General features: G+C 45.5%; 1 protein-coding gene across 1 annotated transcript in view; it reads left to right on the top strand.

Moving 5' to 3' along the window:
• LOC115115078 (signal-induced proliferation-associated 1-like protein 1) overlaps nt 1-15,000 on the top strand; it is a 246,264-nt gene that overhangs the window by 197,611 nt on the left and 33,653 nt on the right. The window contains exons 10-11 of the mRNA XM_065009423.1: nt 1,381-1,484; nt 5,119-5,276. Of these exons, the coding sequence (XP_064865495.1) occupies nt 1,381-1,484; nt 5,119-5,276 (262 nt within the window). The remainder of the gene's footprint in view (nt 1-1,380; nt 1,485-5,118; nt 5,277-15,000) is intronic.

Raw genomic sequence — 15,000 nt, 5'->3', positions numbered from 1 at the left:
TACCACCTATAAGGACTATGAACCTGTCTGTCTCTCCTCTAGCTGACTTCTCTTGGATCCATCCCCTCTACACCACCTATAAGGACTATGAACCTGTCTGTCTCTCCTCTAGCTGACTTCTATTGGATCCATCCCCTCTATACCACCTATAAGGACTATGAACCTGTCTGTCTCTCCTCTAGCTGACTTCTCTTGGATCCATCCCCTCTATACCACCTATAAGGACTATGAACCTGTCTGTCTCTCCTCTAGCTGACTTCTCTTGGACCCATCCCCTCTATACCACCTATAAGGACTATGAACCTGTCTGTCTCTCCTCTAGCTGACTTCTCTTGGACCCATCCCCTCTATACCACCTATAAGGACTATGAACCTGTCTGTCTCTCCTCTAACTGACTTCCCCTCTATACCACCTATAAGGACTATGAACCTCTGTCATCTACTGTCTGTCTCTCCTCCAGCTGACCAACAGGGACTACTATACCACCTATAAGGACTATGAACCTGTCTGTCTAACTACTGTCTGTCTCTCCTCCAGCTGACTCAACAGGGACCCACTCCCTCTATACCACCTATAAGGACTATGAACCTGTCTGTCTAACTCTAGTTACTGTCTGTCTCTCCTCCAGCTGACTCAACAGGGAACCTGTCTGTCTAACTCCCTGTCTCTCCTTCAGCTGACCACCCCATCCCCTCTATACCACCTATAAGGACTATGAACCTGTCTGTCTAACTCTACTGTCTGTCTCTCCTCCAGCTGACTCAACAGGGACCCACTCCCTGTACACCACCTATAAGGACTATGAACCTGTCTGTCTAACTCTACTGTCTGTCTCTCCTCCAGCTGACCAACAGGGACCCATCCCCTCTATACCACCTATAAGGACTATGAACCTGTCTGTCTCTCCTCCAGCTGACTCAACAGGGACCCATCCCCTCTATACCACCTATAAGGACTATGAACCTGTCTGTCTCTCCTCCAGCTGACTCAACAGGGACCCATCCCCTCTATACCACCTATAAGGACTATGAACCTGTCTGTCTAACTCTCCCCTCTATACCACCTATAAGGACTATGAACCTGTCTGTCTCTCCTCCAGCTGACTCAACAGGGACCCATCCCCTCTATACCACCTATAAGGACTATGAACCTGTCTGTCTAACTCTAGTTACTGTCTGTCTCTCCTCCAGCTGACTCAACAGGGACCCATCCCCTCTATACCACCTATAAGGACTATGAACCTGTCTGTCTAACTCTTACTGTCTGTCTCTGTCTGTCTCTTCTCCAGCTGACTCAACAGGGACCCATCCCCTCTATACCACCTATAAGGACTATGAACCTGTCTGTCTAACTCTAGTTACTGTCTGTCTCTCCTCCAGCTGACTCAACAGGGACCCACTCCCTGTACACCACCTATAAGGACTATGAGGTGATGTTTCATGTCTCCACCATGCTGCCCTACACACCCAACAACAAACAACAGGTATGGATAATTATTATTGACCAATGTTGAGATGTTATACAGGCCAAAGACTATTAGAACAAACTAAACAAAATGGTTAATTAATTAAATTATCTGGAGAGGTAGAAAACTCAATGATCAAGTCCTTTAAAACAATGCTACTGACTTAAAAAAATTAAAAAATCTTATCAACCTTTAAAATGTCTTGGAAATACATATAATCACAGAAATAGAGCCTGTTTGATGCATTTTGCATCATAGGATGGAAAATGCATCATACCGGCTGTATTTGGAAATTATATATCTTGTAAACTTGATTGCTGACATGCAAAGCATTTTGGGACAATATCACCAATGGACTAATGAAACAAATACCAAAAGATAATTTTTGGTTGGGATTTTCCTTTAAATGTTAGGGAAAACAAACTAATTTAAAACCATATTTTTTTTCCCCCACAAAATTTTAATCACAGTGCAGTTATCACAAAACATATCATTTTCCTAACTAGACGATAGGCTATGAAGATCTGGGGAAGGTTGTGTGATAGGCTATGAAGATCTGGGGAAGGTTGTGTGATAGGCTATGAAGATCTGGGGAAGGTTGTGTGATAGGCTATGAAGATCTGGGGAAGGTTGTGTGATAGGCTATGAAGATCTGGGGAAGGTTGTGTGATAGGCTATGAAGATCTGGGGAAGGTTGTGTGATAGGCTATGAAGATCTGGGGAAGGTTGTGTGATAGGCTATGAAGATCTGGGGAAGGTTGTGTGATAGGCTATGAAGATCTGGGGAAGGTTGTGTGATAGGCTATGAAGATCTGGGGAAGGTTGTGTGATAGGCTATGAAGATCTGGGGAAGGTTGTGTGATAGGCTATGAAGATCTGGGGAAGGTTGTGTGATAGGCTAAGATCTGGGGAAGATCTGAAGATCTGGGGAAGGTTGTGTGATAGGCTATGAAGATCTGGGGAAGGTTGTGTGATAGGCTATGAAGATCTGGGGAAGGTTGTGTGATAGGCTATGAAGATCTGGGGAAGGTTGTGTGATAGGCTATGAAGATCTGGGGAAGGTTGTGTGATAGGCTATGAAGATCTGGGGAAGGTTGTGTGATAGGCTATAATGGTAGTAATGGTAGTATAGTCAATGGTAGTACAGTAATGGTAGTACAGGTACAGTAATGGTAGTACAGTAATGGTAGTACAGTAATGGTAGTACAGGTACAGTAATGGTAGTACAGTAATGGTAGTACAGGTACAGTAATGGTAGTACAGTAATGGTAGTACAGGTACAGTAATGGTAGTACAGTAATGGTAGTACAGGTACAGTAATGGTAGTACAGTAATGGTAGTATAGTAATGGTAGGTCAGTAATGGTAGTACAGGTACAGTAATGGTAGTACAGTAATGGTAGTACAGTAATGGTAGTACAGGTACAGTAATGGTAGTACAGGTACAGTAATGGTAGCACAGTAATGGTAGTATAGGTACAGTAATGGTAGTATATATACAGTAATGGTAGTACAGTAATGGTAGTACAGGTACAGTAATGGTAGTACAGTAATGGTAGTACAGGTACAGTAATGGTAGTACAGTAATGGTAGTACAGGTACAGTAATGGTAGTACAGTAATGGTAGTATAGTAATGGTAGTACAGTAATGGTAGTACAGGTACAGTAATGGTAGTACAGTAATGGTAGTATAGTAATGGTAGTACAGTAATGGTAGTACAGGTACAGTAATGGTAGTACAGTAATGGTAGTACAGGTACAGTAATGGTAGTACAGTAATGGTAGTACAGTAATGGTAGTACAGGTACAGTAATGGTAGTACAGTAATGGTAGTACAGGTACAGTAATGGTAGTATAGTAATGGTAGTACAGTAATGGTAGTACAGGTACAGTAATGGTAGTACAGTAATGGTAGTACAGGTACAGTAATGGTAGTACAGTAATGGTAGTACAGTAATGGTAGTACAGGTACAGTAATGGTAGTACAGGTACAGTAATGGTAGCACAGTAATGGTAGTATAGGTACAGTAATGGTAGTATATATACAGTAATGGTAGTACAGTAATGGTAGTACTGTAATGGTAGTACAGTAATGGTAGTACAGGTACAGTAATGGTAGTACAGGTACAGTAATGGTAGTACAGTAATGGTAGTACAGGTACAGTAATGGCAGTACAGTAATGGCAGTACAGTAATGGCCGTACAGTAATGGTAGTATAGTAATGGTAGTACAGCAATGGTAGTACAGGTACAGTAATGGCAGTACAGTAATGGTAGTACAGGTACAGTAATGGTAGCACAGTAATGGTAGTACAGGTACAGTAATGGTAGTACAGTAATGGTAGTACAGTAATGTTAGTATAGATACAGTAATGGCAGTACAGTAATGGTAGTACAGGTACAGTAATGGTAGTACAGTAATGGTAGTACAGGTACAGTAATGGTAGTATGGGTACAGTAATGGCAGTACAGTAATGGCAGTACAGTAATGGCCGTACAGTAATGGTAGTACAGTAATGGTAGTATAGTAATGGTAGTACAGCAATGGTAGTACAGGTACAGTAATGGCAGTACAGTAATGGTAGTACAGGTACAGTAATGGTAGCACAGTAATGGTAGTACAGGTACAGTAATGGTAGTACAGTAATGGTAGTACAGTAATGTTAGTATAGATACAGTAATGGTAGTACAGGTACAGTAATGGTAGTACAGATACAGTAATGGTAGTACAGTAATGGTAGTACAGTAATGTTAGTATAGATACAGTAATGGTAGTACAGGTACAGTAATGGTAGTACAGTAATGGTAGTATAGATACAGTAATGGTAGTACAGTAATGGTAGTATAGGTACAGTAATGGTAGTACAGGTACAGTAATGATAGTACAGTAATGGTAGTATAGATACAGTAATGGTAGTACAGGTACAGTAATGGTAGTACAGTAATGGTAGTACAGTAATGGTAGTATATATACAGTAATGGCAGTACAGGTACAGTAATGGTAGTACAGTAATGGTAGTATATATACAGTAATGGTAGTACAGTAATGGTAGTACAGTAATGGTAGTACATATACAGTAATGGTAGTATATATACAGTAATGGTAGTACAGGTACAGTAATGGTAGTACAGTAATGGTAGTATATATACAGTAATGGTAGTACAGGTACAGTAATGGTAGTACAGTAATGGTAGTATATATACAGTAATGGTAGTACAGTAATGGTAGTACAGTAATGGTAGTATATATACAGTAATGGTAGTACAGGTACAGTAATGGTAGTACAGGTACAGTAATGGTAGTACAGTAATGGTAGTACAGGTACAGTAATGGTAGTACAGTAATGGTAGTATATATACAGTAATGGTAGTACAGGTACAGTAATGGTAGTACAGTAATGGTAGTACAATGCTTAACCATGTGACCGGGACGCACCGTGAGACCCAAACCGTTGCTGGCAGCAGCTACATTGTGAATTCACATGCATGAATTTTATGCATTTTTCTTACCATTTAATTGCAGAATAAAATAGAAGAGAGATCGTCACATCCCTAAATAGATTCTTGAAAATGTGACCATCTTGTTGTCCATGTGTTTACCTGGAGAGTTTTCCTTTGCTGTTTTCTCTAACCAATTTGTCTACATTTCCCAGCTCCTGAGGAAGCGTCACATAGGGAATGACATAGTGACCATCGTATTCCAGGAGCCCGGGGCTCAACCCTTCACCCCCAAGAACATACGGTCACACTTTCAACACGTGTTTGTAGTGGTGAGAGCACACCAACCCTGCTCTGACAACACCTCCTATAGGTGAGTGGGAACGTCTAATGCACGCACGATACACGCATGACACACGCATTACACACGCATGACACACGCATTACACACGCATTACACACGCATTACACATGGAGACCCTGAGCAGAGACACATGGAGACCCTGAGCAGAGACACATGGAGACCCTGAGCAGAGACACATGGAGACCCTGAGCAGAGACACATGGAGACCCTGAGCAGAGACACATGGAGACCCTGAGCAGAGACACATGGAGACACTGAGCAGAGACACATGGAGACACTGAGCAGAGACACAGAGACCCTGAGCAGAGACACAGAGACCCTGAGCAGAGACACAGAGACCCTGAGCAGAGACACAGAGACCCTGAGCAGAGACACATGGAGACCCTGAGCAGAGACACATGGAGACACTGAGCAGAGACACACAGAGACACTGAGCAGAATGGAGACCCATGGAGACCCTGAGCAGAGACACATGGAGACACTGAGCAGAGACACACAGAGACACTGAGCAGAGACACACAGAGACACTGAGCAGAGACACACAGAGACACTGAGCAGAGACATACAGAGACACTGAGCAGAGACACATGGAGACCCTGAGCAGAGACCCTGAGCAGAGACACACAGAGACACTGAGCAGAGACACACGGAGACCCTGAGCAGAGACACATGGAGACCCTGAGCAGAGACACATGGAGACACTGAGCAGAGACACACAGAGACACTGAGCAGAGACACACAGAGACACTGAGCAGAGACATACAGAGACACTGAGCAGAGACACATGGAGACCCTGAGCAGAGACCCTGAGCAGAGACACATGGAGACCCTGAGCAGAGACCCTGAGCAGAGACACACAGATACACTGAGCAGAGACACTGAGCAGAGACACACAGATACACTGAGCAGAGACACTGAGCAGAGACACATGGAGACACTGAGCAGAGACACATGGAGACACTGAGCAGAGACACTGAGCAGAGACACTGAGCAGAGACACTGAGCAGAGACACTGAGCAGAGACACAGAGACACTGAGCAGAGACACACGGAGACACTGAGCAGAGACACACGGAGACACTGAGCAGAGACACACGGAGACACTGAGCAGAGACACATGGAGACACTGAGCAGAGACACATGGAGACACTGAGCAGAGACACACAGAGACACTGAGCAGAGACACACAGAGACCCTGAGCAGAGACACACAGAGACCCTGAGCAGAGACACACAGAGACCCTGAGCAGAGACACACAGAGACCCTGAGCAGAGACACACGGAGACCCTGAGCGGAGACACACGGAGACCCTGAGCGGAGACACACGGAGACACTGAGCGGAGACACACGGAGACACTGAGCGGAGACACACGGAGACACTGAGCGGAGACACACGGAGACACTGAGCAGAGACACACGGAGACACTGAGCAGAGACACATGGAGACACTGAGCAGAGACACATGGAGACACTGAGCAGAGACACATGGAGACACTGAGCAGAGACACATGGAGACACTGAGCAGAGACACTGAGCAGAGACACATGGAGACACTGAGCAGAGACACATGGAGACACTGAGCAGAGACACACAGAGACCCTGAGCGGAGACACACGGAGACCCTGAGCGGAGACACATGGAGACACTGAGCAGAGACACATGGAGACACTGAGCAGAGACACATGGAGACACATGGAGACACTGAGCAGAGACACTGAGCAGAGACACACAGAGACACTGAGCAGAGACACACTGACACACGGAGACACTGAGCAGAGACACATGGAGACACACTTATTTCTATTTCCCTGTGTTTCTGTTTTACCTGTTATTTCTAGTGCTACATTGATATTGATCACTGCATTGTTGGGGTTAAGAGCTGGCAAGGCATTTCACTGCACCTATCATACTACTATGACTGACCCTGTAAAACAACACCTATCATACTACTATGACTGACCCTGTACAACAACACCTATCATACTACTATGACTGACCCTGTAAAACAACACCTATCATACTACTATGACTGACCCTGTACAACAACACCTACTATGACTGACCCTGTACAACAACACCTACTATGACTGACCCTGTAAAACAACACCTATCACACTACTATGACTGACCCTGTACAACAACACCTATCACACTACTATGACTGACCCTGTAAAACAACACCTATCACACTACTATGACTGACCCTCTAAAACAACACCTACTATGACTGACCCTGTAAAACAATACCTATCACACTACTATGACTGACCCTGTAAAACAACACCTATCACACTACTATGACTGACCCTGTACAACAACACCTATCACACTACTATGACTGACCCTGTAAAACAACACCTATCATACTACTATGACTGACCCTCTAAAACAACACCTACTATGACTGACCCTGTACAACAACACCTATCACACTACTATGACTGACCCTGTAAACAACACCTATCATACTACTATGACTGACCCTGTAAAACAACACCTATCACACTACTATGACTGACCCTGTAAAACAACACCTATCATACTACTATGACTGACCCTGTAAAACAACACCTACTATGACTGACCCTGTAAAACAACACCTATCGTACTACTATGACTGACCCTGTAAAACAACACCTATCATACTACTATGGCTGACCCTGTAAAACAACACATTACACTGCACCAATCATACTACTATGACTGTCCTTCTCTCATCCCGGGATTTATTGTATTACCGGTTTAGTACACAAAGGGGCGCACCATTTAAAAAATGTTTAAAAAAAAAAAAAATACAATCGGTTACCAGAATGCTAATAAAATTAGCACAAGTAATGGTGAATTTTCATGGAAGCTGCTAGCTCAATATGATAACGAGCGCAAACTAAAATAAACGAAACGCAAACACAGGAAATCCAGCTCATAATGTTCTACATATATAGGTAGGAGTTACCGAATGTCCTTTTTTGGTGCGTTTGGACATTTTACAAGCGAATGTGAACGAGAGACATTGTGCAAATGAACACAGTTTTGACGCATGTTTGTCTGAAAGAAGAACAGCACTGGCTCTGGAGCAGAATGTCTCCATGCAGTGTCTATGTGGAGTCTGGAGTTGCTTGGGAAACAGGCCTTCCTCCTCTGCTCGGAGAAGATGGGAGGGGGGAGCAGAGGGGCCGAGAACAGAGAGGAGAAAAAAACCTAATGAAACGATGGCAGTAGTACAGTTAACCCATCCAAAGGTTTGTTTTTTTACCTTTATTTTACTAGGCAAGTCCGTTAAGAACAAATTCTTATTTACAATGACTGCCTAGGAACAGTGGGTTAACTGCCTGTTCAGGGGGCAGAACAACAGATTTGTACCTTGTCAGCTCGGGGATTCGAACTTGCAACCTTTCGGTTACTAGTCCAACACTCTAACCACTAGGCTACCCTGCCGCTTTGACTTCTCAAACACTGCAGAAACACAACACAGGGTGATGCCTCGTCACCTTATTAATTCAGTAACTTCGATACCTACCAAGTTAAACTTAAGGGTCGAGTTAACGCAGAATTCTTCATTTTACAGGGGGAGTTAAAACGTGTAAGAAATCTCTTGCTGCGTTTTTGTAAACACAGATCTAAAACGCATCTTATTGTAACTTCCTGCTCGGCATCAGACACATTTCGTGCTTCAATGAGAATCGATGAACGGGTGTTGTATCACCAGACAGCGCTCTGACTGATGTGTAGCTTCTTTCTTCAGCTACTTTTCTCCATGTAGCCAGCCTACTTTTCTCCATGTAGCCAGCCTACTTTTCTCCATGTAGCCAGCCTACTTTCCTCTATGTAGCCAGCCTACTTTTCTCCATGTAGCCAGCCTACTTTTCTCCATGTAGCCAGCCTACTTTTCTCCATGTAGCCAGCCTACTTTCCACCATGTAGCCAGCCTACTTTTCTCCATGTAGCCAGCCTACTTTCCTCTATGTAGCCAGCCTACTTTTCTCCAATAAAATATAAGATGAACTTTAAGCAAAGTGTTAGGAAATGTAGCTGGCTACATACTTTCCATGATGACCATTATCAATGTTATGGAAGTACATGCATAATGGGTCTTGAATGCATAATTATTTTTTTTGCAAAAATTGTAAGCTCATTTACTGCCTGCAAGATTGCATTGCACTTCTATTGTCATTGGATGAAAACGCAGCTGTTTTCTGCCGAATGTGTTGCACTAATGTATATTCTGTGAAGGGGAAACTATAGTTGCATATCTCTGATCTCTGTCTATTGAAGCAACAACAACAAAAACACTGTTGAATTTCAATATAAAACGCGACCCTTGTTAATACACAGCTGGACTCACCTGCTACCTTTATCTCCTGGTGTTTAGAAAACACACACACTCTCCAACCAGGTGTAAGACTGTATCAGCTTGGTCCTTTGTTTGGAGGGTGGCTTAGTCTCCCTCTACCTCCCTCTACCTCCCTCTACCCCCCTCTACCTCCCTCTACCCCCCTCTACCTCCCTCTACCCCCCTCTACCTCCCTCTACCCCCTCTACCTCCCTCTACCCCCTCTACCTCCCTCTACCTCCCTCTACCTCCCTCTACCCCCTCTACCTCCCTCTACCCCCCTCTACCTCCCTCTACCTCCCTCTACCCCCTACCTCCCTCTACCCCCTCTACCCCCATCTACCTCCCTATACCCCCTCTACCCCCCTATACCCCCTCTACCTCCCTATACCCCCCCTCTACCCCCTATACCCCCCCCTCTACCCCCTCTACCTCCCTCTACCCCCTCTCCTCCCTCTACCCCCTCTACCTCCCTCTACCTCCCTACCCCCTCTACCTCCCTATACCTCCCTCTACCTCCCTCTACCCTCCTCTACCTCCCTCTACCCCCTCTACCTCCCTCTACCACCCTCTACCTCCCTCTACCCCCCTCTACCTCCCTATACCTCCCTCTACCCCCTCTACCTCCCTTTACCCCCTCTACCTCCCTCTACCTCCCTCTACCTCCCTATACCCCCTCTACCTCCCTCTACCTCCCTCTACCCCCATATACCCCCTCTACCCCCCTACCCCCTCTACCTCCCTCTACTCGACTCACCTGCTACCTTTTTTCTCCTGTTGTTTTACAAACCAGCATGTGACTGACGCAACAGTTCTAGCGAACTGTGGTAAGCTTCATAAAATGTGAAATGAAGAACACGATCTGCTTTATCTCAACGTAAAAAAGTAGATACCTTCAGTCAGATAGTAACTTATACCCTGGTATACATTCGAAAGTATTCAGACCCCTTGACTTTTTCCACATTTTGTTACGTCACAGCCTTGTTCTAAAATTGATTAAATCTTTTTTTGTTTGTTCATTAATCTACACACAATACCCCACAATGTTAAAGAAAAAACTGGTTTTTAGACATTACATTTTTTACAAAGTATTCAGGCCCTTCACTCAGTACTTTGTGGAAGCACCTTTGGCAGCGATTACAGCCTTGTCTTCCTGGGTATGACGCTACAAACTTGACACACCTGTATTTGGGGAGTTTCTCCCATTCTTCTCTGCAGATCCTCTCAAGCTTTGTCAGGTTGGATGGCGAGTGTTGTTGCACAGCTATTTTCAGGTCTCTCCAGAGATGTTCGATTGGGTTCAAGTCCGGGTTCTGGCAGGGCAACGCAAGGACATTCAGAGACTTGTCTCAGAGCCACTCCTTCGTTGTCTTGGCTGTGTGTTTAGATTCGTTGTCCTGTTGGAAGGTAAACCTTCGCCCCAGGCTGAGGTCCTGAGTGCTCTGGAGTAGTTTTTCATCAAGGATCTCTTTGTACTTTGCTCCATTCATCTTTCCCTCGATCCTGACTAGTCTCCCAGTCCCTGCCGCTGAAAAACATCCCAACAGCATGATGCTGCCACCACCATGCTTCACCGTGCCTGGTTTCCTCCACCACCTTAGACCCACTTCAGTTTGCCCCAACAGGTCCACAGACGATGCAATCGCCATCACAACCCTATCTCATTTGGACAAAAGGAATACCTAATGCTGTTCATTGACTACAGCTCAGCATTCAACACCATAGTACCCTACAAGCTCTACAAGCTCTTCATTAAGCTGGAGGCCCTGGGTCTCAACCCCGCCCTGTGCAATTGGGTCCTGGACTTTCTGACGGGCCGCCCCCAGGTGGTGAAGATAGGAAACAACATCTCCACTTCGCTGACCCTCAACACTGGGGCCCCACAAGGGTGCGTGCTCAGCCCCCTCCTGTACTCCCTGTTCACCCACGACTGCGTGGCCAAGCACGCCTTCAACTCAATCATCAAGTGTGCAGACGACACAACAGTAGTGGGCTTGATTAACAACAACAACGAGACAGCCTACAGGGAGGAGGTGAGGACACTCGGAGTGGGGTTTCAGGAAAACAACCTCTCACTCAACGTCAACAAAACAAAGGAGATGATTGTGGACTTCAGGAAACAGCAGAGGGAGCACCCCCCTCTCCACATCGAAGGGACAACATTGAAGAAAATGGAAAGTTTTAAGTTCCTCGGCGTACACATCACTGACAAACTGAAATGGTCCACCCACACAGACAACGTGGTGAAGAACCTCAGGAGGCTGAAGAAATTCGGCTTGTCACCTTAAACCCTCACAAACTTTTACAGATGCACAATCAAGAGCGTCCTGTCGGGCTGTATAACCGCCTGGTACGGCAATTGCTCCGCCCACAACCGTAAGGCTCTCCAGAGGGTAGTGAGGTCGGCACAACGCATCACCGGGGGTGACCTACCCGCCCTCCATGACACCGACAGCACCCGATGTCACAGGAAGGCCAAAAAGATCATCAAGGACATCAACCACCCGAGCCACGGCCTGTTCACCCCGCTACCATCCTGAAAATGTATTAAAAATTAAACACTGAAATACCTTATTTACATAAGAATTCAGACTTGAGATCTTTCTACAACTTGATTGGAGTCTACCTGTGGTAAATTCAATTGATTGGACAGGATTTGGAAAGGCACAAACCTGTATAGATACAGTGCATTTGGAAATGATTCAGACCCCTTGACTTTTTCCACATTTTGTTACGTTACAACCTTATTCTTAGTCCTCTATCTACACTCAATACCCCATAATGACAAAGCAAAAAACTTCATTTACATTTTTTTTTTTTAAACAGACATGCACTGTGAACTGTGGGACCTTATATAGACAGGTGTGTACTTTTCCAAATCATGTCCAATCAACTGAATTTGCTCCAATCAAGTTGTTGAAACATCTCAAGGATGATCAATGGAAACAGGATGCACCTGAGCACCGAGTTTCGTAGCAAAGGGTCTGAATACTTACGTAACTAAGCTATTTCAGTTTTAAAATTTTAGTACATTTGCAAAAATGTCTAAAAACCTCTTTTCACTTTGACGTTATGGGGTATTGTGTGTAGATCGAAGGATATATATATATTTTTAAATCCTGTATCGTAACAAAATGTGGGAAAAGTTGAGGGGTCTGAGAACTGTATACAGATTCCCCCTAGCCTGGTACACAACACCAGTCTCTCTGAGAGTCCCCCTAGCCTGGTACACAACACCAGTCTCTCTGAAAGTCCCCCTAGCCTGGTACACAACACTAGTCTCTCTGAGAGTCCCCCTAGCCTGGTACACAACACCAGTCTCTCTGAGAGTCCCCCTAGCCTGGTACACAACACCAGTCTCTGTGATAGATTCCCCCTAGCCTGGTACACAACACCAGTCTCTCTGAGAGTCCCCCTAGCCTGGTACACAACACCAGTCTCTCTGAGAGTCCCCCTAGCCTGGTACACAACACCAGTCTCTGTGATAGATTCCCCCTAGCCTGGTACACAACACCAGTCTCTGATAGAGTCCCCCTAGCCTGGTACACAACACCAGTCTCTGATAGATTACCCCTAGCCTGGTACACAACACCAGTCTCTGTGATAGATTACCCCTAGCCTGGTACACAACACCAGTCTCTCTGAGAGTCCCCCTAGCCTGGTACACAACACCAGTCTCTCTTAGAGTCCCCCTAGCCTGGTACACAACACTAGTCTCTCTGAGAGTCCCCCTAGCCTGGTACACAACACCAGTCTCTCTGAGAGTCCCCCTAGCCTGGTACACAACACCAGTCTCTCTGAGAGTCCCCCTAGCCTGGTACACAACACCAGTCTCTGTGATAGATTCCCCCTAGCCTGGTACACAACACCAGTCTCTGATAGAGTCCCCCTAGTGCAGCACCCTCTACTCCTCCTCCCATTCCAGCACCGAGAACAAATGGCATTCAGGACCATTTAAAAGTGGTAAACTGCAGGTTCTTCCGTTTCTGTGATCAAGACACACACACACACACACACAGAGTGGAGTCGGTGAGAGAAGTTTCTCTGTTTTTTGTTTTTTTTCTCTTTCCCTCTTTTCACTATTTCAATTCAATGTCTTCATTGGCATGGGAAACATGTTAACATTACCTAAGCTCTCCCTCTTCTCTCTCTCCCTCTTCTCTCTCTGCCTCTTCTCTCTCTCCTCTCTCTCATCATTCTCATCTTTTTCTCTCTCTCTCTCTACTTCTCTCTCATCATTCTCATATTTTTCTCTCTCTCTTCTCTCTCCTCATCTTCTCTCTCCCTCTTCTCTTTCTCCCTCCTTTCTCTCCCTCTTCTCTCTCTCTCTTCTCTCCCTCCTCTTTCTCACTCCTCTCTCTCCCTCTTCTCTCTCCCTCTTCTCTCTCTCATTCTCTCTCATCATTCTCATCTTTCTCTCTCCTCTCTCTCCCTCTTCTCTCTCCCTCTTCTCTCTCTCTCTCTCTCTCTCTCTCTCTCTCTCCTTCTCTCTCATCATTCTCATCTTTCTCTCTCTCATCATTCTCATCTTTTTCTCTCTCTCTCTCTCTCCTTCTCTCTCTCATCATTCTCATATTTTCTCTCTCTCTTCTCTCTCCTCTCTCCATCTTCTCTCTCCCTCTTCTCTTTCTCCCTCCTTTCTCTCCCTCTTCTCTCTCTCTCTTCTCTCCCTCTTCTCTCTCTCCTCTCTCTCATCATTCTCATCTTTCTCTCTCTCTCTTCTCTCCCTCTCTCTCTCCCTCTTCTCTCTCTCTCTCTCTCATCATTCTCATCTTTCTCTCTCTCTCTTCTCTCCCTCCTCTCTCTCCCTCTTCTCTCTCTCCTCTCTCTCATCATTCTCATCTTTCTCTCTCTCTCTTCTCTCCCTCCTCTCTCTCCCTCTTCTCTCTCTCCTCTCTCTCATCATTCTCATCTTTCTCTCTCTCTCTTCTCTCCCTTCTCTCTCTCCCTCTTCTCTCTATCTCGTTAAGGGCTGTGTTAATATGGTTCTCTGTGAGGTTCCTGCCTGCTGTACACAAAGCTGTGGTGTAGCATAGGGAAGATACAATGGCTTCACACACACACACAAACACACACACACACGCACACGCATAAAAAACACAGACACACACACGCACACGCATAAAAAACACACACACACACACATTCTCCAATCAGGTGTAAGACTGTATCAGCTTGGTCCTTTGTTTGGAGGGTGGCCTGACACAGGCTTAGTCTCCCTCTACCTCCCTCTACCCCCCTCTACCTCTCTCTACCCCCCTCTACCTCTACCCCACTCTACCTCCCTCTACCTCCTCTACCTCCCTCTACCCCCTCTACCTCCCTCTGCCTCCCTCTACCTCCCTCTACCTCCTCTACCTCCCTCTACCCCCTCTACCTCCTCTACTTCCCTCTACCTCCTCTA

This window comes from Oncorhynchus nerka, linkage group LG24 (genome assembly GCF_034236695.1).
Source record: "Oncorhynchus nerka isolate Pitt River linkage group LG24, Oner_Uvic_2.0, whole genome shotgun sequence".
NCBI lineage: Eukaryota > Metazoa > Chordata > Actinopteri > Salmoniformes > Salmonidae > Oncorhynchus > Oncorhynchus nerka.
The sequence above is the reverse complement of the archived record's forward strand: the minus strand, read 5'-3'. Positions and strand labels throughout refer to the sequence as shown.